This window comes from Molothrus aeneus, chromosome 3, assembly GCF_037042795.1.
Source record: "Molothrus aeneus isolate 106 chromosome 3, BPBGC_Maene_1.0, whole genome shotgun sequence".
Classification (NCBI taxonomy): domain Eukaryota; kingdom Metazoa; phylum Chordata; class Aves; order Passeriformes; family Icteridae; genus Molothrus; species Molothrus aeneus.
Genome location: NC_089648.1, coordinates 88,151,779 through 88,176,873, shown reverse-complemented (window position 1 = coordinate 88,176,873; position 25,095 = coordinate 88,151,779). Strand labels below are relative to the sequence as shown.

Below are 25,095 nucleotides of genomic sequence, written 5' to 3'. Positions count from 1 at the left end.
CCAACCTTGTATGTTAGAGTGTACCACAGAGGTGATGTAAGGAAAGGCCCATTAGACAGTGAGGACAATAAAACAGCACAAAGTAATGTTTCATTTTATTTGATAAAAAGTTGCTTCAAAAATATTATTAATTATATACATTATTATATATGCTGTACATACAATTACATATACAAAATTTACATAATAGCAAACATCCTTCTGTTACATTTTATAGATGGTAGTTAATAGCATGAGATAGAACTAACGTATTTCATACCTGCTTTCATCCTGATTCTATCTACAAGGAATTGTTAGGTGAGAGATGAAAAAAGGATAGCAAATCACTTAATTTGTACCCCAGCCCACAAACAAGTCTTCTCTACAGTGCATTCTATTAGTGCCTTGCACTTCCCTTCAGCAGTGTTTGGCTGATTAACCCTCTCTTCAGATTTTTTTTTTTTTTTAGTGTTCCCCCTCATATTATTTCTAATTTATTTCTGTAACTCACATGTCCTGAAATCCTCCTCAAATCAAGCTAGATTTCTTCAATATAATGTAATTTCATTTTTCCAATCTGATTAGTTAGTTGCTTGTTTGCCATGTTTGAAATAGATTTAGCTAATAGTACTCTCAGTTCTGGGAAGGACACTTAAATAGGAAAGCTATAGTCCCAAGTGGTCTCTCCTTCCCCTGTCAGCACACTGGAAACCTGAAATCAGTCAGCAAGGAAAAAAAATCATAAAACCACAGAATATGCTGAGTTGGAAAGGACCCATCAGGATCATAGAGTTCAGCTCCTGGCCCTGTGCAGGACGCCCCAAAGTCACCATGTGCCCAAAAGCATTGTCCAAACACTTCTTGAACTCTGCCAGGTTTGGTGCTGTGACCACTGCCCTGGGGAGCCTTTCCTCCTAAGGCTGTTATAAGGTTTGTGTGACTGCCAGCTGCTTCCCGGAAGAAGTGGTGTCAGATCCCAAGGGGAACTCCCCAGATACTGGGATTTTCCTGGTCCTTGTCCCATGAGGAATATTCTGCCTGCCCACCTTTTCTCTAAGCAAGGGGTAGCAAAACACAGTGAGTAGAAGCTTCTGCTGAAGTGTCCTCTATTTCCCCACTGAAGGGACCAGGCACCCTTATCCTATGGACCTGATGGTCAGGGAAGAAGAAGGGAGTAAGGGCTGCCAAACCAGCAGAGTACCAGCAGCAGAATCCCTGTGAGAGAATGGCTTCCATAACTAAACAGCCTCTCCTGGAGGACTCTTCCCAGAGCTACAAAGGAACATGGCTTCTTCCATTGCCTTTCCTACTTTGCAAGGTTAAAAAATAACTGCTTCTTTCCTATGGCTATCTTGAGAGTTGTAGTTTCATTGGCCTAAGAAAGTTATTTTGTTTTCCAAGTTAGTAGCAGCCCTAAATGGCTATTTCACTTCGTCCTCTCTGCTCATGTGGCCCTGTGCTTTCTACTCCTGTGCTGGCCATAGTCTTCATTTCACTAGGAGATCTTTCTATTTTCTCTCCATATCACTATATCTTTTTTGCATTATTATACAATAACTTTCTTTGATCAGTTAAGCAGTTTTCCCTCAGCTGTCAAGGTGAAAGCAAGGGGAATTATGGTTCCTCATATATATTCTTTTGGTAGTACTTTAAATAATGGTTTTTTTCTAACTAAGGGGGACTCTACTTGTATTCTTCAGTACAAGTTTTAATTACTGCATAACATGCATATATCTTATAACATCTTAAATTCAAATATATTAATATGCCTTCAATTTTTTTCTAATCTATGGGATTTTCATTTGTTTGAGAAAAAAGTTCTCAGGCTTCTATCTCTGTCCACTGTTGGACGCTACCATATATCTACTTCAATTTAGATATTATTTCTTTTTTTATTTTATACTGCTGCTTAATCTCTGTTGAGCACATGAGCTGGAATGAATCACCTGTTATTCCTTGTCTGAATTCCTGAGATTCTGTCCACAACCCTGGTTGGGAGAGGGCGCTGGTGAGCTGCTGGCGAGTTGAGACTCCACCTTAGAAGAAGTGGGTTTGGGACACTCCTGCTGACCTTCTGGGGTGGGAGGTGGAGGAGTCAGGCAGCTGTGACTTTGCTGAAGTTGTGCATTAGCAGCTGGTGAATCATCATCCTGCTGGTCTCGTGTACAAGGAGGAACAGCCGAAGAGATGATGCCCTGAGGAGCAGCTGTTGAACCACTGTTGGGACAATTTATAACTAAGTTTGAGATATTAACATTAAATGTGCAATTAGAACTGTTCTTAGCTTCCAAGCTGCAGAGATTGTTTATTAGCTAGTTAAATAGTTTTCTTCACTGTCACATTGCCCTTTTCCTTGTTTCACCTCAGTTTCATGCATCTGAGATGGAAATTTGTCTGTCTCGTTGGATATGTTTCCATATTTTTTTCTCTTGGATCATAATTCTACTCTGGGGAAAGGTGGAGGAGGTGAGTAAGGAAGAAATAGCAGCAAGGGAGGAAATAAAAGCTGCAACAACACCAGTTTTTAAAGTTAGTAACTTGTTTGAATAAATGGTTACTAAAGGTCCCGCTCAACAGAATTTTCTCTACCCCTCTCTGCACTTCATTGCTGGAAGGTAGATTGAAGGAGTAGCAGTGACATTATGAGTACTTCTAAATTGTCTTAATTTTCTTACAGAGAATGTGTGTCATCTGAGTTAATGGAATCACCAAATTATCTTGATTACTTAGATGGTGCTTAACTGCTTTGACAGTGAGGGAATGCTTAACAGATGTAAAAAAAAATTCATTATGAATGCATCAGTTCAAAAGACTATTCAGGCAATATCTGAATTGGTCACAATGGATGTTGGACTGGATTTTACATAAGGACTGATCAATAACAGACATAAAGGCATTTTAAAAATATTGAAAGGGCATTTTTAAAAGATTGGGTTTAAGTTGGAAGGTCCATAGGCAATATTAAATAACAACCCAGAATTGTTTTAGTATAGTCAAGGTCTTCCTATCAAGGCTTCAGGAATACTGTGTACAGTAGAAGAGTCTGGAATTAGCAAAATGTATGGATCCACCTGATGAGGATTTAAAATATTTAAGATTTTAATACTTTCAAAGAAGACAAAATCTGTGGTTTTGTGCTGTTATTTCTCCTATCTGTGTCAAGGACAAGGAAAAACACTGCAGTGAATCATTGCATACCGTATATTACAAATACAGAGGAGAAAAGCATTAACATAGTAAACTTTATTTTTGCCAGGCTGGTGCATTTATTTATTGTTTCCAGATGGAAAAACCTGTGTATGTGGATTTTCCTAACAGATATTCTGTAAGTATTTCTCAAATAATAATTCACAGACCACTGGTGGTCCATGGAGTACTACCAGATGGCTTAGTAACAAATTTTAGAAGCAAAGCACTACTACTTTTCAAACACTTATAACACAGACAAATATCTTGGGGTGCTTCTTAGTTGTTTTTATTGTTGTTGGGGGTTTTTTGTTTTGTTAGTTTTTTTTCTTATGAAGTGTCTTACAGTTGCAAATTTGGATTTTAAAAACATGCAGGAGATAAATGAACCAGAAAGAAGAAAAATGTTACCTCAGTATAGAAAGTCTAAGTAAGGACAAATCTCTTTTCCTTTTCACCCTATTTAATATCTTGTCCTGTTCCTTGCTCATTTCTTATCGGGTTCTTGAGGAGAGTCTGTGGCAGCTGAGCCTGTTTAGGCTCAAGAAGGCTCAAGCTGATCTTAACTGTGTGCACTACTGTCTGATGGGAGAGTGTAAAGAAGATGGAAGCTCATCTCAGAGGGCCCCAGTGGCAGAACCAGAGGCAATGGGCAGAAATGGAAGCACGGGAGGTCCTGTGGGAACATCAGCAGGACCAGAGGCAGAAATGGAAGCACAGGAGGTCCTGTGGGAACATCAGCAGGACCAGAGGCAGAAATGGAAGCACGGGAGGTCCTGTGGGAACATCAGCCAACACCATGAGGGTGGCGGAGCAGGGGCGCAGGGTGCCTGGAGAGGTGGGGGAGTCTCCACCTTTGCAGATGCCCAACCAAACTGGGCATGGCTCTGAGCAAGCTGGGCTGGGTGACCCTGCTTGCAGCAGCAGGGGCTGGACCAGCCAGCCTACAGAGGTAGGTACCAGCTCCAGCCTTCTGTGGTATGTGCATTTGGTGTATGTGGAAACAGTACTGTGCCAATAGCTGACTTCACCGACCGTAGCTGTGAGTTTGGTAATTTTGTATCACTTTCACTCACAAGGCAAAAATGCCCCTATTAGGTAAGATGTTATTTGATAATTCCTCTGACCCAATAATTTAGACTCTTTTGGCAGTAAAGGATTGCCAGCTTAGCTCGCCTACAGTACTCTTATAAATACGCACCAAAGAGGTGTGATTTTCCCTATATTCACTTGTGGGTTAATTGGGGTACAACAGGTGACATGAAAATGGAATTGACTTGTCCATGGTGAGCCAGAGAATAATAAGAAATGTAAATAATGTCAAATCTAAAATAGACATATTCAGCAAAGCAACTCCATGAGAAAAGCTCTGTTTTCTCTACCTGTAATTTAATAGTCTTGTGCTGCTTTGTCTGGCACCAATAACTATTTTTGTGCAGTAATGTTAAGCTGGACTACTTCTGTATTATGTACTTTTTGTACAAGATTATGGAACTATTTACTGGCTTGGTAGTGCACATACCAAGTAGGTAAATATGTATTGTTATTTGAATTTTAAGACTGCTTTTAGATTTAATTACCATGAAGTAATATGCAGAATTACACAGTGCAGGCATTTTTTTAATGTTACTTACCAAAAACTATGTTTCTGAAAAGCACCTGAGTTAAGGTCTTTGCTTAAAATTGGCTTCTTGGTGCAATTGTTCAGTTTTTGTCCCATCATTCGCCTAATTAAAGCATCATCTGTGTTTGGAAACAACTGTTTTGTGATTCCTGCAAAATAAAGAGATGATAAGATAGTTTTATATATATGGACGCTCCAAATAAGAGAAACAAGAAGTGTGTGATATAAAATATATTTCTTGCATCTTTTAAAGTCCCAGCCACTTCAGCTTCCACTCCAGTTACTTCACAATCTTTACAAACTCCTTCATAGATTTTACACACCTCCTTTTTTCCTTTGTGCCTTCCATATTGCTGCCTGCTCTTGGCAGACTGAAAAAGAACTCCAGGGCCACAAGGGCTTCTTTAGTGAGTGATTTGTGCTTGCTAATCATTTGTCCTTCTGTTCTGTCCTTGATTAGAGTCCTTTTCCCATCCTCATCAGTCCTTGTGACTCTGAATCTTACTTTTTTTTTTCTCATTAGTTTTCATTTGCAGGTGATGTCACTTTTTCTAAAAATTTCCCTCCTGTTTTGCCTGGCTACATTTTTTGAATGCAATAATAACAGGACTCAACATGAGGAATGTGATTCTTGCTCCCTTCTTTTCCTTCATCTTCCCTCCCCTTGATTTCCCTGCCCTTTAATTTAATTTTATTTTGAAGTCCCACAATTTCCATCTTCTTTAAATAATCTGATTCACTAACTCATTTTCTACAGTCCTAGAACTCCCAAGCTTCCTTCTCATTTTTCTTTTTCTCTTGTATAATGTTGACTTTTAAACTTTTCTGTTTAAATTTCAGAGTATTCTCTTCTACCTTAGCAAAGTTCTTTGATTTCTTTATAAGCTTTGTCACTGAATTCTCCACAACATGCTGTATTCCATTCTCTGATTCCCTTTTCAGTTTTGCCTAGGCCCTAGTAGGATTTAGAATCATTAAGGCTGAATAAAACCATTATGATTGAGTCCAATCATTTTTCTCATCTTATTAAATATTTTTCATTTTTCTTAAATGTTATTCCAAAACTGTCTCATCTTACTGCCTCTAAATATATTTTTACCATCCTACACTGGTACACTCTTTCCTTTTATCTCTCTTGACTTTGGGCCTTTTTTTTCTAACAAGGTTCTTTAAAAAAGGGTTTTTGCAACTGATAACTTTTTAAACTGCTGGCTAACTTCAACAAAACTGTACTAAGGCACAGGAACTGGAGCTAAACTGAGAAGGGAACCAAGAGAACTGCAAAGTCCAAGGGAATGAAAATGGGGGAGGAATTATAGTACAGTAATTAAGGCTATATTGCTCTAGTATTTAGTTATAGGCGTGAATCCAATTAAAATTTGGCTTCATATGCTCACAAAATTCTGTTTTCTTTAAAGCTAATACTTACATCTGAAATTATTTTCTGTCCTATTCACCAAATATTTTCTGCTGTAAACCTCAGCATAAATCAAATTTTGTTTGCTTCTCTGACCACTATTTCTGTCTTCTATACAGTCTCATTTTGCCTCTAGCTCTATTTAAAATGTCAGAATTCATAACATTCACTGAACTTCAGAACACAGCAGACATAATTTAAAATTTCATCCAAGTGTGTCCTCTTTTTGCCTTCCCTTATCTGTTATCATCGTGCTCCAAGTTTGACTGTTGCAGGTTAACCCTGCAAGGGCTAAAACAATTTACAGTATCACTGTTCCTGAGCAGTCACCTGAATAAAACACACAGAATTCACACAATAGAAACACTACTACATAGCATTTCAGTGGCATATTTTTAACAGATGGTTTAAAAAAGCATGTAGCTGAAGAAGGAAAGAGGAAGCAGCTCATCACCTGAGCAGAGCAGCTGCTAAGCACGACAGCCCCTCCCTCCAAGAAAGCCCCCTGTCAAGTCAGAGACACATTGAGGAAGGTTAACAAGTCATCACCTATGATTTCCTGAACTTCATTCTGATTCATAGCTGGTTTTGCTGCTTTATCCTTTGAAGAGGAGGACTTTGCACCTGTCAGGCTGTGTGTAGCCATGTATTCATGTGTATAAAGTGCTTGCATCAAGTCATTTATAAATTTCTGAGGTTTGCTCTTGTTACAAAGTGCAATCTGCCACTTTTCGATCTTGAACTGGAAAACAAAATTGGTCATAGGCATAATTACTGCAGTTCTCTAGAAATATTATACACTATTATCACTGAAATATATTTTTCATTTTCTATTTCTAAACCACAATTTCAAAAGCAATCTCTACAAACAGTGTGCTTGAGATAACTGCTCAGCATTTGGGACTATACACACAGCTTGATTATTTTCCAGGAGGAAGTGTGGGGCAGACCAAGGACCCCATGCAAACCCTTCACCATCCTCATTACTCACTAGTGGAGACAGGACACGTTCAGACACAGCAAAATCCTTCTGCTTGCTCCTCGTGCAGGCTGGCTCTGGTCCAGTTCTGGCATGGTTTCTGTACTGCCTTGGTAGCATGGCACTGTGCCCAAGCAAATATTCCTGCCTGTGAGCAGACATACCCCAAGAACTGTGACATCTGGTCCTGGGCTTTGAGAGTGGCTTCTGCACACAGCAGTGGTACAGCCAAAGAGTTTGAACTCTCCTAATAGGCAATTTTGAGCTACCTCTATGAAGTAAGGCAGGCTGCTCAGAAAATTAGGTCTTTTTATTTCTTTGAAGATGTTAGGTCAAATTTTGTGGATTCCAATATGCAGTCAAAACACACCACAATAATTCTTAACGGACTTCTTTGGATTTTAGCACTCCATGACAACACACAGGAATGATTTGCATGTATTAGCATGACCCAATGCATGTTTATGTAAATTGTGAATGCTAATTATTCTTTAAATTGTGAATGCTAATTATTCTTTTGGTTGTGCCTTCATTTTTTTCATGTACAGCCTCTGTGCCTTAGATTTCTCAATCATGTTCTGTTATAATTGCAGAGAATAAAGGAACTTCCTTACTCAGTATCTCTGTATACATGTATTTCTACTTAACTGCTAGCCAGTGTCTGGAACAGGAGAAGAAGCAGCTGCCAATTACAAATTAACAGTTTGAACAGACTGCTGTTATTCATCTCAGATTATCTTGGAAATACTATTATTCCCCTTTGGCATCCAAACAATTAGGCTGGAAGTTATCCCTGGATGTTGGCATTTTCTTCATGTATCCACATTCTGCTCTTAGCTACAGATATGCAAGGTCACTGAAATTAAAGTGAATTTCAAAGTGTACAGGACGCTGAATAAGAGCTAATGCTTCTCATGGAAAGAGCATTCTGCACAAAAGGAGCTCATAAGTTTTGTTATCAATGCAATGATGATAAATTATTTTACAGATAATTATTTTCTATATTATGCTATAGCAGTAAACGTTATACTGTATCAAGTTTCATGCCTGAAATTGCCTTTTAACTGACCTGTTTTTCAGTCTGTTGCTCCTCATCTTCCACATTCAGAGTTATTGGTGAGCTGGAGTTACTATGCATAGCTGCATAGGAATCTGCTAATGGATTGTGAGATGCCTTCCAAACAGCATGTGGATGCAGGCTGGACGTGGATGATGTCACTCCCCCTTTGAGCAGTGCTTCAGCCATCCCTACCAGTTCCTCAAAGTGAGTGACTGCCTGTGGCAACACTGAAATCACATGAAAAGTGAGGGGTAAAATAGTAATGGAGGCTTTCAGACTCCAATTACATAAGCAGGGACATTTTTGCAATTAGATTCCTGTCACATAATGCAAAAGACATTTCAATATACTTCTTTTCTCCTCTCTCAAATGCTTTCCTACCATTCTGCTGTCCCCACCCATGAAGATCTGGGCTCAGTTTCTAGAATAGATCAGTTCAGTGCAAGGCTAAGAGGAATTATTAGTTTATACTCATCCTGGCACAAAACAGACTATTTCTCTTTTTTCTTTGCACAATCTCAGAATCTCCACAAGTCCATAAAGCTATTGAATATAGGCTAAGTGATGTTTGTTTTTTTCTTTTTTACCTTCAAAAAAGTTACACAGACTTCAGAAGCTTTTTCTTTTTTTTTCAACTCTAGAGAATATGTTTCAAATAACCTTTTCTCAAAGTAATATTTTCAAATATAAGCTTTTATTGCATCCATTAAGAAGAATCAATGCAAAGCAAAAAGGAAGCAAGAGATAACATATCAGCAAGATACAGAATCACTAAATTAAATAAAGTACTGTAAAAGACTAAGATAATTGCTCAGGATGCAAGGCAAATTTATGTGTGAGAAAAGTTGTCAGACACAAAGAAAATGTTTAAAAATAATATTTAAAAAGGTGGAGATGAATGATTCAAACCAAGATGAAATGCAATCAGGTGGGAAATGAAAATGATAAACAGTTGCAAAATCATCTGACAATAAACAGATACCACCACATTGTCTAGGGATGGTATGGTGTAGCTGGCACAGGAGGGAATAAATCCTCTTTAAACCTTATTCATTCACTAGTGGTTTGAAATTTTGGATTCAGTTTTGGCTACCTTAGAGTAGGGGACAGGGACAAGCCAGAGGCACTTCAGAGATGATCACTAAGAGATGAAGGGTTCATTTACAGAGGAACAAGATTTTTCATCTTTAATTTGGTGCATCTGAAACTAACTCAGGTTATCAGTAATGAGGAATCACCAAAGTAGTTAGAAATTCATTAATTTCAGAATAAATGAAATATCAATTGATCAAGAAAGACTGCCAGTAAATAAGGGTAGTTGGACTGGTCAAATACTGAAGTATTTGAGCTTAGCCAGTGGTTACACAGCATACAGAAAGGTTCTCCTGGGAACAACTGGCAGGATTTAGGCACATTTTTCATTTCTAACTCTATGACTGCATGGCCTCTGTGTAAGTCAGTAAGTGCTGCTGGAATTAAATGCTGCCATGTATCACAGACTGTGATGCTAATGGTAGGCCTTGATCATGTCAGGTGCTTGAGCATCCATAATTCCCATCCAAATGGCCTCTTATAAATCAAGCTTTTCCTGACCTTCAGGCTTTCCTCTTCATCAAAATACTCCCAACTTTACCTTGAAGCATCACCAGGGACTGCCTTAGGCGGCAGTTTTCTCTCATGGTATCTGTCAGCTTCCTCTTGAGACTTTTAATTTTGGCACATAGTTCTACCTTGGAGAGTTGAAATAAAGGCTCTTCATCATCACTGCTACTTTCACTATATAGAAAGTTGCTTCCTGAATATGGTTCTCTCTGAAAAAAACCCCAAACAACTGTGATATCTAGAGCAACAACATAAAATCAAAGCATCAAAACCAACATTAAAATATCTGGCTAAATCAAAAAATTCTCTTGTATAAACAGACTCAATGCATTTTTAATAAAAGCTTTTACAAAACATAGCTATTAGTATTCTAGTTGAAATTAAAAATGAAATGTCAGTTTAATATGTAACTGTTAGGTACCTTTGTCTCTGTTCTCTATTCACCAGTTTTCCAAAGCAGCATCTTTCAGAACTGTTAACTTCACTATAGCAAAAATCCTATGCCTCCCTCAAAAATACCTTTCAGACTGCTTTTGCTTGATACATTGCTGAAAATGGATGTTTACCTGTTTGTTAATTAAAGATGTTTCAAGTTGACTCAGGATGTTGGCAGGAGCAGATGCCTGCAATGATTTCTTTCTTTTTAAATGTTTCATCATCTTCCCCTGTAAAAAGTGCATAACAGTGCCTTTGCATTCCTATAGAGCCTTTCATAACAGTATTTCATAATATACCATAAGTTTTTATTCACTGTGCACTTGACATTCTTGGTTAGTAGTTTTAAAAAATATATCTGTAACTTTGTTAACTTTTATATTTTCCTTGCCTATATTTTGTCACTGCAGATCTCAGCACAAGGCACACCTCAGAAAACCTGCTCCCTTCCCTTTTTTAAGCAGTAGTCAGATTTCTGTCTTACAGAGCATCAAAGCCTTGAATAGCACTCATCTCTTGACACAGAAAAGGACAAAATCCATTGGCCTAAGTAATTACTCTGACAGGTAATTGTGCTGAGGTACCACGTGAAGGCTGCCTGTATTCCTACCTTTACCATCCTTTGTGTGTTATATGATGAAGAATCAATAGTTACAGTCTATTTCATTCCTTTATGGACCTAACAATATAAGGCACATAAAGACACAAACTCACCTTTTCTTTATCCAGGTCACTGTCCTCACTTTCTGAGAATATCATTTCTATCCTCTTCCTCTTGCCTTTTCCAAGGACTTGTATTTTTGTAATTTCATCTGCTCCTAATATCTTTTGCATCATTTCCACCAGCTCTTGGGGGTCATCTGAAGTGATGGAAAGGAAGAAGGCCAAAGCACAGACAATGAGGCAACTATACCTTAAGAGCAGGTTTCCTATCAGACAAATGTTCTGGAGCTGCACTCACCACTCATGTACACAACTTTCACCAGGTGCTTTTCTGTCTTTCTTTCTCCCACAGGCCAGTTTACAAGTACGTGCTCATTAGGTTTCAGAAGCCTTTCTAGTTCATTGTCATCACAGGGAAGGTCCTGGATCCATGAAGTCTCTCCAATTTGCAGTGAATTATCATTTACAAAATCAAACAGTGTGAATTTTTTCATTGTTAAATGGCTTTCTTGTCACACAGACACTTCCTGAAGGACAACATAGGAAAAACAGTAGTTACTGTAGCATGCCACAGGGTTGTTACAAGAACCCTATGAAAAGCCCCAAATAACCCTCCTTTTGCTGGATATTGGTAATATTTCCTACAAATACCCTAAGGAAGTGAAAACTAGCCAAGCAGTGAGTTGTATCCCACCTGAAAGATGGGAGATGGTCTGTTTAACACCTGTATGTCAGACATTTTCCTCCAAAACTATGCAGAGAAAACAGCTTTCACTCACAGAGTCCTGGCTCCCATATTACTTCTATGTTCAATCTGGCTGGGATCTCTGCTGTTACAACATTTGTCTCAATAAAATTTTTAGTTCAGCTTCTGACTAAAAGATACAGGTGTGATAGAACCTTTCCCTAGAATGGAGGAAAGCACTAGCTATTCATGCTTTTAAGTGGAATGCATGGTTATCATTTCATGGTCAGGAAGACAATTGCAGCCACAGAGAACCAACCCAGAACTACCCAGGACAACTGAGTGGGTGAGGTATGACACATCCTGGCAGTGGAAAACTTGATGCACAAAAGAAGTGACAGGCTAAGGACTGGAAGAGAGCTGGACTGCTTCATGAGGAATAACAGCAACAAGGAAAACCCAACCCCAAATATACAGTTAAATCATTTGCCTCATAAAACAATGCTTTTAAAGCAATGTGCTGTTCTGGGTTTTTTAAAGCACTGGATTTCTCTACCAGGAGAATGAAACAAGTTGTACTTTGAGCTTTATTTTCCCAATTAGGATGATAACTTTCATTAAAGTATAAATTCTACTGGAAATGTAACCACTTCTTTTAAGTTCTACCATTATACTCAGAGAAGATATTTTCTACTTTAAAATCTGAAAAAAAATCTGATTTTCAAACCTGAACCTTCTTTCCAGCAAACATATGGTCAATTCATAAAGGTGAAATACTTTCACAGAGCTGAAAACTCATGAATTCCTAGATGTGACAATGTGATTTGTGATTGACTTGGCCTCAATCAGTCAGAAGCAAATTTAGTGCCTCATGAAGAGGCTGTCAAAAAGGTAACTCAGAGCTAGAAAAGGAGAATTACGTGTTCTATGCCTCAACAGAGCTGGCTTTCCATACAGGGGTGAACTTGTTAATTTGCAAAAGACAGCTGCAGTCTTATCAACATATTTACTGATACAATGGGGCAAGCAGTATAATAAGAAATCATCATTAAAAGGAGTATTAAACCAAACTTCTATGCAGAATATGCTTAGTGTGATAGTAGTAGGATTGTTAAGTATTGCCTCACTGGAGAAAGAAGACTGTGTTTGCAAGAATTGACATTATTTTTCTTTAAAGATCAGAAAACATCCACCCCATGCAAATTCTGGAAGAGGAAGCAGCCTGAATATCTCTGCCCAGCATGACTCATTAGAGACCTCATTCTGCCACTGATCCCTGCTAGATGGATCCTCATACCACAGTCAGGGATCATTAAGTGAATTAACATATAGACAAAACAGAATCCAAAGGAACAAAAGTTCCAGCACTGACCTCGCTATGGACAGGTAAGGTCCAAACTGGAACTGTGTGTTTGTCTGAACAACAAAATACCAGATTTGAAACAGGTGGAGTATGCAATCAGTTGGGCATCAGTATTCTTCCTCCTTTCTCAAAATGCTTTTGAATATATACTTCACTCAGCTTAACATTTCTCATCTGGCTCAAAGATGTTACTTCTGCCTCTTCTGCCTCTGACCAACCCAGCACAGCAATCTCCACCACCCAGTTCTTTGATTCTCAAATGAAGTACTTTGATATTTCCCCCCTTGGCCTTGGCAGTTGTGAGCTATTCTTTACCCTCCTAAAAGCCCACAAAAGAGCCACAGAATTGCAGCAGAGTTAGAGCTGCCAGTGTGCTAAGTCTAACAACTGATTGATTGGCTTCTATATTTTTTTAATGTTTCCCTGCAGTCCTCTAACAGTTTGTCTTTTGTCTCTTCATTTTGTATTAAGACAAATATTCTCTGAACCATGGGACATTCTTGTGGTCAGAACTTGTACAGGGTTAGTAAGCCAGCCCAGGGTTTCCAGAGGTACATGGATACACAGGCTCTTCACAGCATGCAGGGCAAGTGGTGATTCCCCACAGCACCACAGCTAGTCACATACACACTGTGCCAATGCTGTGCACATCAGTACCAAATCCAACAGCTTTTGGAAGGTATCAGACCTGCCTACATTTTTAAATAGCTTAAGGAATCCAATGCAGATGTGGATTTCTGGATGTTCAGAATCCATGAAAGCAGCCTGATGCCACTGTGAAGCACATGGACAACAAAATATCTCACACAGTCTTTACACCAGGGACCTGGATGCATGAAAATACATCTGGCTTTTTTAAGCTAAGCACAATTTTTACCATGGTCATGGCAGGACATGGAGCTCAGCAATTTATCTATATTATATATAAAATTCTTCTGAGCTGACAAGATTCTTGCCTGCGGTCAGAGTGTGTTCTAACAGCTAACCAATTTCACTAAGGACCTTTACAGCTGCCACATTCTCTCAGCATGCTGAGAGAAGGAATATCCTGTTGTTTATAAAGGGACCAAGGCACGAAAGCAGTTGAGGGGCAGCAAGAGCAACTGGCCAGGCCCCCTTTTCTCTGCTGCAGCTCTACTGAACAATAACCCAACTCCTTGTGTTATGGGTAAAATGATGAAATCATTACATAGCCAAATGTGAATCGTTACATTGGAACAGAGTGTAGTAGCTGGTTGCAAGTATTTTTATGTTATGGAGCAATGGCTTCAGCTCCTGCAATAGACATTAATCAAACTATGTCTTTTCACAGAATTTATTGTGACAATCCATGGGCCCAGGGGATAACACCTAACTGTCTGCTGGCATCACCTCTAGCAGTGATTAAAGGGAATGGAAAGGTAGAACAAAATGTCACTAATAAGGGACAGGAATAGTAAAACATTTCACTTTCTGGAAGAGAAGTCCCACAGTGTTTTCTCACTCTGACCTCCCACAGGAGTCAATGTGAACCTTGTCCAAGGACTGCTGGAGATGCTTCCCTCTAAAATCTTATTTGCCGAAACAAATCAAAGGCAAATTATAATGTATCATCAGAAAACAAACAAAATAAGTTGGGAACTGGGATTAATGTTACCAAAATTTTACTGCCTTAAAAGGGAGAGGTTGTCTAGCCACATTTGGCTCAGTCACTGCAGAAAGGGAGGTGATTCATCTCACCCTATCATCTCACCCTATGACACGTGTCTAAAAGACAGCAGATGACTTACTGTCTGGGAGAGCCTATTTCTCTCCACCAACTACTCAGTGACTATAAAGTTGGTGTGTTTCCTTATAGAAGCTGGCCTGGTCCAACCCATCTTGTATTACCTTTTTATGGTTTTGAACAGATTTTGAGTAGTAGGATAGATTCCAGTAGACCAGCAGAAGTTATAGAGAGCTGAAAGGATGGCATAAGAAATCTATTAAAATGTATCTGGTTCCCTGTTCTAAATCTTTCTAACATAGTTCTGCAAGTCATCAAGTAAGATTTCTGACACTGAATGCTTTGTTCAGTGGTTCATTTGGAGGAAACATTATCATTCACAGGCATTACCCTGTGTGCAGCTACTAACCACAAAGACATTATATGACCTTTGAAAGCCACTTATGCTTTACAAGTTATTTAATTCTGCTACATGCTCCATTTGAAAACACTACTGATTTGAGTAATACTGAAATCCAAATTTACGATTTTTCACTATTCTAGGTCATTTGTAGAAGGGAAAAAAGAAAAAGGAAGGAGCCATATAATTTTAAAGTTCTGCAGAGGAAACATTAATTGGACTCTTAATTTTTACAAACATGTTAACACCTCACATACTGCACAAATGCTATTAATTTGTAATCATGATATTGTTACTAAGCAACACAAAAAGCCAAAACAAAACCAAACCAAACCCGCACAAGAAACCCCAAAGCCACCAAAAATCCACAAAGGTCACTTAAAGACATGTCTCACCCTTTGTCTGACACAGTCTGTTCTGTTCAGCCAGACAACTGGCAGATGGCATGCTGAGATCATTATTTCTCTTTTCTTTCAGTAAACAGTGCAAAGTGTTACAAGTTTACAACATGAGACTGTGTACCCACTTGATGAATCTGATTCTGTTGGCTTAAAACAGGGCTTTGACACTGGTTTCAGCAAATTGAGGAACCATGTACCACAGATTCATAACTATGGTAAATGCTCAGGCTTGCTACAGAGTTGCCTTAAGTTAGTGAAGAACTGATGAGACTGGTTGAGAAAAACATAAGATGTGCCCCTGCCTTTCTTAAACCTGGCTTGAGCAAGGTGTAAGGACTGAACGGTGCCTGGGTGAAGTGGAAGCCTCAGAGAAGCCCCAGAGAAAACCTGCACCTCTCTACCAGCCACTCTGCATAAGCAGCCTTGTTATAAATGTGATCCTTTAAGGAGACAAAGATGCACTCAAAGACTTTCTAGTGAAGGTCAGACAGCTTTTACTGCCACCTCAGCAGGTGGAGGAGGACCAAAGTGTTTATTCTACCTTTTGTGTCAACTATAAATTCTGACTGAAAATAACCAAGACATTCATTAAGCCCTATTTGCATATTAACTTTTACAGCCTAAGAATGCAAATGAAGAGAAATGAAAACACACCTTACATGTATGATCATAATGCTCAAAACCCCACCTATGACATAAAGGAAGGGGGAGTTTGAGGCAAGGAAAGAAAACAGGAGAGAGGGGGAAACACCTCTGCTTACTTGGGATTGGTTTATGGACTGTCCTCCTCCACTGAAGGGATGCCTCTAGGTGAGCTTTGTGCTTTCAGTGCATTGTAAAGACCTGGGAATATTTTTATATTTCTATCCATATATCAGTAATAGAGCTCTGTTACTATCACCTGCTGTAGTGATACACTGTATTTAGTGCAATCCTATCACCAGCAATCCTGAACCTGCTTTCCTATTATTTCAGGAAACTGTATTTTTTGTGAATCTGGGCTGTGAAAGTTTTTATTGAGCTCAGATCTATAGTATTGAACTGATAAACTGCACTATTTGCAAGTCTGTGATCATATAATTTCTTACTGAACTCAACCAAGCTGGTAATGCTGAATCAATTCTAATCAGAAGCTAAGCCCAGCTGCACCTAACCCATCTGATTTCTGAGGCCCAGGTGGAATGCAAGGGGATTTATTTTAGGCCAAATATCTAGCCTTAAAGCAATATATAATAAATACATAATAAAGCTAACATTTTACTATGTACTAACATTTTATATTATTTACCCTGAGTTCAGCCTTCAATTATCCCAATTTTCCTTCAGAAAAAAGCCAAACCAAAACCCAAACTTAACTGGTCTTAAAATAAATCTACCTCATAAAAACCTATTTATTGCCAATTTAGCATGATAAGTGGTAGTGACACATTTGGGTTGTGTTATTTAGACTGTCACATTTTACATTGAAGTTGTCAGAATATTAAATACAATTTTGATTAAAAACTTGGGCTGCACTGAAGTCTCAAAGTTCCCAATAGCAAATGTATGATGGAAAGCATGACCATATTTAAATAAGTTATATGCCTTGTTGTAGGTTCTAATCTTTTTTACCTGAAACCAGTGTAACATTTAATAATGAATTCAGTGGAATTAGGTGCTGTCAGAATACAAAAGTGTGTTATTGCTCAAAAGATTTACAGTGTAATATCTTAGTCATTTCTGGGAAAAGATGATTCAAAAGCACAAATCTGCTGCTCTCAGCTGAGAAATATAGAGCACAGATTTTCCAGAATCATCAGTATCACTGTGTTCCAAATTCAGCAGGGAATCTGGGGGAGCATCTATCAGAACACTACTGCAACTCTTAAGACTGTAAGTGCACAGAAATGATCCCACTTGTCTTCCACAGGAAGGATAAAGCTCTATGATTTTATTCCTGATATTCAAGAGGTCACTTTTTCACTGCAGATCCCTATCCTGGTGTGACTCTCTGTGAAAAAACCTGAGATACTTTTCTGAGAAGTGATGCTATTCATGGCAAAGCAGCAGCTCTGGCCTTATTTACCCAGATGGCCTTCTTGACTTCAAAGCTCAGCAGCACTTATAACTCACAGGATTACACAGAGAACTTGGTGCAAACCTTGTAACCACATTCTAAAATCTGCTGAGTGACCCAAGGAATTAATGAAGCCATTCTTATTTTTCACAATAGTGCCCTCCTCCCACATTTTAGCAACCTAGGAGTTCTGTAAAATAATGTTAATACCTCAATTTGCCAAAGTCCTTTGTAGGACTGTGGCTTAAATCAAAAGCTTGAAGAAATCTATTGGAAAAGCTCTGATTTTTGCATCAAACTATTAATTTTATTTGTTAAATTAAGTGATAGGAAAGGCTGAATAATGAATTTTTAAGCAGGTATATTTAGTATGTCTGGAAGTATTAAATTTTTGTTCTAACCAGTCATTTATTCAGCTATCAGTGAAACATGGCATTCATTTCAATGATTTCAAGAGAAGCTAGAAACGTTACTGGGTTTTCAGTACAGGATTCAGTTCTAGATTAAGATGCTTACATTTAGGTGTCACTAGTGCACCAGGTGTCTTAAGTTATTGCTGTAATCACTGGAGATGCAGTGATTTTTTTGGGTTTGCAGTGATTGCAGGGCAATTTGGCTTTCTAAGCAGGTATCCAGCACCACTGGTATTGGCTTGGCCTTCAGCTGCTACTCCAGAAGTACAAATCTCCCACAGGTTTTTTATCACAATTGTCATCCTTCCAGAGATGTCTCAGCTCCAACAGGCATAAGTGTGAAGCCCCTACTGAACACAGTTAAAGCTTCCTGGAGAGCAATTCAGCTTTTTTCAACTGCTGTAGGGTTGAAAAAATTGAATGTAGGGTTCAATTCAGTGGCCTAAAAACAAATGCATGGTGCAATCTTAGGTACCATAAGTTATTATGCCAGGCCTCCAGCTGCCTCTTCTGATGGGAACAGACTTCCCACAGGGCTTGGACCCTCTTCTGGGCTTACAATGGTGGTTACTAACTCCAGATACCTCAAATGGCACCAAACACAAATTCAGGGAAATGCATTGTTCTCTGAGCCTCAATGATTTACCTGAGTTTAAATAGGAGCCTACATATCTCATATGCCTATAAACCATGTAGATTTATTTATCTGTATTTTAATCCCACACTCAGTGAAAGATTCACATTAAAGTAGCAAGATGCCAAGTAAGATGCAGGAAGCTATCTTAATTCTACATGACAGATTAATATCTTTATTTAATAGCTATTTCACAGTTGACAGATGGAGAACTAAGACTCATTTCAATTTGCTTGTTTGCAAATGCCATGCAGAACAAAATGTATTAATATACAGACCAAGAAATAAATCTCTATTTATTGAACTGGATGAAATACCTATGCTACAGGAGTTTGAATAAGCCCAAGAAAGGTCTTTCCATGCAGGTTAATATCTAAACACTTAGAAGCAATAAGTAGCCTGGAAGAAAGAACAGTCAACATGGCTCTGTAAAGTCAAACACTTGGCCATGCTCATTATGATCTGGCTTGGGTAATCCAATGAAACCTATTTTAACAGCTCCCAAATTATAAACATTAAAGCACAGTGATGCATGACTTATCTTGTCTAAAAGATGTTTATGGGATCATTAGAGAAAGTTAGATCACATGCAAATCTCTGCTGAGGTGCAATAATTGTGCATTTGCTCCATGCAAGAGCCCAAGCAGTCAAACATTTCCTAAAAGGCTGAAAAAATATTAGACATACTTTCAAATTGGACTTACTCAAGCAAACCCTCTGATAAGCTGAAATAAGAGTTTATAAGAGGATGCACCTTACTCTCTTTATAAGGCAGTAGAAACTATATCTTTCATTCTACCCTGAAGTGTTACTGTTGGTGACATTCTCCCTTCAACTCTTAAAAGCAAAAAGTGAAATAGCAGCTAGAAAATTTCAGGCTCAATTTTTGGCCAGTATTTAATAACTTAGCAGCATCTTTGCTATCTCTACTTCTATGTCTTTGCTGGCTGTCATGGGTGAGTGATCATAGGAGAGAAGTCATGCCTGATTACTACTCAAAGTGCTTGCTCTTTTACTCCAAATCTCTTCCCCAGCTGCTCTGGTTTTGCAGCATTTTGGTAGGTGGGAGGAGAAAAAAAAATCTGCATTACTATTAAAGGTCATGAACTAGAAAAAGAGACATATATATTGTCCTCTTACTCCAGGGAATATTACTTAAACTTAGAGTAATTCTGCACACACTTCAGAGAATTGACAGCAATGCATCTTCCCTGCAAGGGTAAAAACTTCAAAATTTTCTAGACCTATTTTTTCCCTTTCTGTAAAATTAAATGTCTTTTTACTGTATGTAGTTCAACCTAACTTTATGAAGTAATATACAAGTATAATGACCAGTGTTGTATATCAGTCTGAAACAATCCTTAAACAACTTTCAATTATATAGTTAAAATACTAATGAAGTGCAATTCCCTCTGGGATGTAAGGCCACATACAGATTGACAACTGCTACTCTAAACACTGCCAAAAATGAATACAGAGCAAATTTCAACCAAGGACAAAGGGGCACACTGCTACTGTAATAAAAAAAAAGTGCCATAGGAGCTTCAGCAGTATATTTCCATCTAGGCTCAAGAACAGCCTCTCTGTCTACAAAGTCAATTTATGCCTACAGGATTTCTGCTAGCATTTTTCCAGCAACACTATAAGCCATGAGTGCACAACTGTATGGCTCATTCTCCATGTGATTTACATTCAGTCTAATAAACAGAGGAAATTTAAATATGCAAGTTGTTTGAGCTGACAAACCCACAAAATAGGGATAATTACCTCTACCTATATAAGCTGACAAGAATTTGGTTTTACATGGCCACCTAGGACACCTGCAGATGGCAAAATGTTCCAGCCACAGAGGAGTTTAGTCCGCATCACTGGAATCACAGAGTTTGGTCTTGGGTAAATCATACAACCTTTAAATTTATAGTTCACCTTTTCTTTTCAATGACTCTGAAATAACAATACATGTTTACCTAATTTCAAAGATTTTGTGAGAATTAACTAATGTTAGCATGCCTTTTAACCACATGAAGCACTGTATGGAGTAAACAATTTAGCAAGTTTTGCAGAACGAAGATTTGTAATAACCCTGCTGAATTTAGAACATATCATTTCACATAACAGATTTCTTTTAAATGGGTTGCCTATATCAAGCCAGCAAATGTCATTCTTTCAACTAACAAAGTGTTTTATAAGGTTTAATCATCTACCAGAAACTCTCACAACATTTCATATGGTATATTTAAGCTGCTAGCGTAGCACTGATGGCATTATGTAATCTGTGAGTAGGATATTGAGGGGGAAAGTCAACTATTTCATTGAGAGAAGTTGATAACACTCAAATACTATGTCTCCTGTATTTTATTTGCTTGCTTCTTTGGTGTGTTTACTTTGGTTCTTGTTTGAAGAGGAAAAACCCAAATATTTTGTTAGAAAGTATTAGATGATTAGAGAACCCTTCTTACCAGTTAAGTAGTCATTTAGACAGAATATTTCAATTATAATTAATCAATACAAACACAGCCCTTAAAGCATACCTACATACCAGTGAAAAAAGATGATCTTACCCTTTCACTCAGCTACTCTTCTGAAATCATTTCATGCATCGTCTCGTATTCTTATGTCCACATCACCAGATCCAGCACATGACCTTTTTCCCCTCAGCTCACTGACACAGGGAGTTTTGCAGCTGCAAAATGAGGTCTACAACGCCTCAGTCTGCAGGAGCAGAGGTGCCTTCACAGAGCTGTGGAGTACCCTTGAATCCCATGGCTCACACTGGGGGAGGCCAGCAAACATCTGATGACATGGCTTCTCCACTCAAAATGCCATCGTGTGTAGGGGGATACAGTATGGTAAATGAAGGTAGTATAGAATGTAATCTTATCCCCTAAAGAGTTGCAGCTGAACCAATTACTAAAGATTAGGAGCAGGCCTGATGTTAACAGGCCACAGCTGTAGCCAATAAAAATAGTGTTATAAAAGAGTGGATTGGGTGGTTGAGGGAACTGGAGTCAGTTTGCTACTGTGAGGAGAAGGAAGAGTCAGAGTCAGTGCCTAGAGGAGCTGCCTGCAAGAAAACATCAAGGAGGTATAAAACTCTAGCAATATGGAACCCTTGCAATATAATGACAACAATCATGTTTTCTTTTTGCAATTTTTTTTTGTCTGTCAGCCTAACCTATGGCACTCAGCTAGAATTTTTGTTTTTTTTTTTAAAGGTGTGGCTGAACATCATCTAAATTATCAAGGAATGTGCATTGGTCCAGACTGTACTATAATTCTGCAAGCAGGACAAGGGTAAGGGAAAAAAGGATCTCCTTCTTCAGCCTTGCTGGGCAAGACTGCTAAGTCAGAACAGGTTATCATGAGAGACCAGCTGAAAGAATATTTGAGGTCAACACTGCCTTTTCTCTCTCCAGGAGGGCTGCTACTGCTGCTACAGCACGTTCTCTGTTCAACTCTTACATTAAACTGCAGAAGTTCAACACAATTTCCATGTTGTTTCCCTGCCTCACCAACTTGGAAAAATAGGTAAACTGCATTCAAGAGTAACTGTAACCACAGAAACATCCTCCTATGCCTTTCCACTTCCAAATATTTGCTGCTCACCTCTTCCCTGTGGGTTCTCTGAAGCAGAACTTCCCTTTTTGATCCCTCTGACCAAATAATTATCACCACCTCCTCCCCTCAGCATTGCTCAAGTGAAAGGCTGCTTCCCACACTTCCCAAAAGCTTCACCTATGGCAGTGACTTTGTCACTGCTCTGTTTGCCTGTGGTCCCCATCAGAACAAGCATCTGCAGGACCCTCCATCCCACCACCTCACAACTCTACAAAAGTGCACTCACATTATGTGTACTCTGAAATGGCAGCAGGACCCCTAGCTTATTGCAGAATCAATAACTGCTTTCTTGGATTATAAAATACTTAATTCTGCTTCTCAACAGCTTCTGACGTCCACTCGCATTCCACTCCCCGTGATCACAGTTAGTCTCAAGGCTTTGTTACCTTCTTTTACTTCTTCTCTGCAATGGCTTCACCTCCAGGATTTCCCTTCTGAGGTCAAATCTCAGATGAGAGTTTTTGTTTTAACCTTCTCTCTTCATTTCTTTTGTCTTCTCTGTTTATCATCCTTAAGATTTAGGAAAAGTCCCCTAAAAAACATTCTGTAAAGAATCTTAGATTAAAAGTGTGATACATATAAAACTTATCTTAAATTCTCTTTATTACTATTTGGGGAAAAAAATCTACCCACATATAATTTGCTTATTTTTTTCATGTGTAGTAACTTCAGCAATTTAAATTATTCACTGTGGAAGTAATATTTTAACCACTCTACCATACCCTGCAGTATTTAACAAACACAGAATATGAATATAATGAAAGCCAGAGCAGCTATTTGGTGTACATGTGAGATAGTTGACTCAAAAGCCTGGAGCAGCAGCTCTCTGAAAAATCATGCATGTCAGCATTTCTCACACTAAATTGTACTCTTTTTCACATTTGAAAAAAAAAATTAAGCAGCTGTCATGAAATGTATTATATCCTTTTGGAAAAATATTATTCTCGAGAAACCAGTGAGCTCTAACTCTTAGAAGGGAAAAGCTATAAACCTTAAACTAAAAAGCTTTCACTAGAGATTTGTCTTTCAGATGATTTCTACACACTGTTACCTGAGAACAATGTGAAAAGAACTGCTCCCCCTCCGTTCTCTGTGATTTACTGTGCAGTCACTGCCGTGCTACTTTTGCTCTATCATCCCACTCTGAAACAATAAATCAGTGCAGAGCTAAAGGTGTCAAAAAGTTTCCAGCTCCTGCAATATCCTGCAGCGTGGCACTGCAACATGATGCCAGGAGGATCACACCAATTTCCTTCATGTTTCAGTGAGGTAACGTGGACTGTTTGAATAATCTCCAGGTAATCTGCATTAAAACCATTCTACTGCAGTGTACTGCGGTATTAGGAAAGATTTCAATATTGCACCACGTGATGCAACACAACCTTACAGCGTTTGGCATTTTCCAGGCAGTGAGGGAAAGCCTCAAATCCATGGCTGCAATGTAGTAACTTTCCATTTTACAAAGTAATAGGACAGACTATTTTGGCTTACTCTTGGTGTACAGAATGAAATGATATTAAATACCTGGAATAAATTATTACAGACCTAAAACACAATTTTTTTTTCTTTTTTTACTTACATCCCCCTCCCCTGGTATCATGAGCATCGCATCTTTGGATGATAACAGATTTCCTTCACTTTAAGGGTACAATAAAGCGTTACAATGTTATTAACCTTAAGGGTACAGTAAAGTGTTAGAATGTTATTAGCCCAGTGATAAATTAATTTTACTAATCTAGAGATTATTTTTCCAGTTCTTATTTAAGCTACCACAGATACATTTCCCTCTCTGTCTTTCCAGCTTGCATATTTTTTAGTTTAATCTAAATTTACACGTATGCTTTTCTGCAGCTTCATGTCTGTCATATAAAGCAGTAACATTTCAATGTTTCTCCAATATTTACACAGATTTTAATTATTTCTATGAAGTTTTGGAAATGCTCTACAGATTTATGTGCTCACATCAAAGATGCAGGAAAAGCACATGAGTTTTGCCTTAAATGAACCTTTCCCCCCAGTAACATGAGTAAATGCAAAATGGTACCTGGCTTTATTTTCAGCTAGTGATTTTTTTTCTGCGTGGCTGTGAGGGACTGCATTTCAAAACACCTCTGAAACAGCCTCTGAAAGTCTGGACTACCACAGTAACAACTACAGAGGTAGCAAGAGCGGCATAGGTGAACTCTTGTTACCATCTGCGTTAGCGACCTGCACATGGCAGGATTTTGATGCTGCACCACCAGCTGCGGCCCGCGGCGAGGGAAGGGCACGGGGCTGACATTGGCTGCAGCGCGTTGCAGTTTCCTGCAGGGCGAGGGTCCCCGCAGGTGCTGCTGTGCTCAGCCCCGGCGCCTTTCGCGCTGGGCACGGCCGGGCAGCGCAGGGCACTCTGCCCCGTCCCGTCCGCAGCCGGCTGCCGCTAAACGCCGCCATCGGGGACACGGGGCAGCCCCGCACCTGGTCGGGGCCCTGGTCACCTTGTCAGGATGGGTCCCGTTATCATTTCCCAATCCCTTCCCCCGCCAGGAAACCGCCTTCGACGGACGCTTCGGGTACAGGGTACGCCACAGACCCGATTCCCCCACGGACCTGAGCGGGTCCTCGCCGCTGCCGACAGCCCGCGCCCCTGGGTCGCAGCCCCTCTTTTCCCACGGTGGTCCCCCAGTACCTAGCAGCAGCCATTTTCCGACTCTCTCAGCAGCTCCAGCGGTGATGTCACCGGCCGAGCCTCCTCGGCGGCAGGATGCACCGCTCCGTGCTCCTTCCTCCCTCCCGACGCCGGCGGCACCTTCTTCTTCTTCCTTCTCCTCTACCTCCTCCTCCTCCTCCTCCTGCTCCTGCTGCTGCCGCCCCGCCCCGCCGTGCCCGCGCCGGC

At 39.3% G+C, this 25,095-nt stretch overlaps 1 protein-coding gene across 2 annotated transcripts; it reads right to left on the bottom strand.

Annotated features, from left to right (window-relative positions):
* Window positions 1-83: 83 nt before the first annotated feature.
* On the bottom strand, window positions 84-25,037 carry BEND6 (BEN domain containing 6). Of its 2 annotated transcripts, none has more exons than XM_066547321.1 (10): window positions 24,889-25,037; window positions 22,607-22,764; window positions 11,244-11,472; window positions 10,997-11,142; window positions 10,414-10,512; window positions 9,879-10,056; window positions 8,255-8,472; window positions 6,756-6,948; window positions 4,800-4,938; window positions 84-2,196 (listed from the first exon to the last, which is right to left on the bottom strand). In XM_066547321.1, the coding sequence occupies exons 3-10, from the start codon at window positions 11,437-11,439 to the stop codon at window positions 1,929-1,931; spliced, it is 1,437 nt and encodes a 478-aa protein (XP_066403418.1). In that variant the 5' UTR covers window positions 11,440-11,472; window positions 22,607-22,764; window positions 24,889-25,037; the 3' UTR covers window positions 84-1,928. The 2 variants fall into 2 exon arrangements, with proteins under 2 accessions (XP_066403418.1, XP_066403419.1); XM_066547322.1 differs by lacking the exon at window positions 24,889-25,037 and adding an exon at window positions 24,810-24,884.
* Window positions 25,038-25,095: the final 58 nt, after the last annotated feature.

What these genes read in the sequence shown, in the direction of transcription:
- BEND6 (XM_066547321.1), bottom strand. Translation starts at nt 11,439, where the DNA reads ATGAAAAAATTCACACTGTTTGATTTTGTAAATGATAATTCACTGCAA. An exon ending in CATCTTTAATTAACAAACAG is followed by an intron (nt 10,057 to 10,413) that starts GTAAACATCCAT and finishes GGTTTTTTTCAG; the next exon opens with AGAGAACCATATTCAGGAAG. An exon ending in GTCCCTGGTGATGCTTCAAG is followed by an intron (nt 8,473 to 9,878) that starts GTAAAGTTGGGA and finishes ATGTGATTTCAG; the next exon opens with TGTTGCCACAGGCAGTCACT.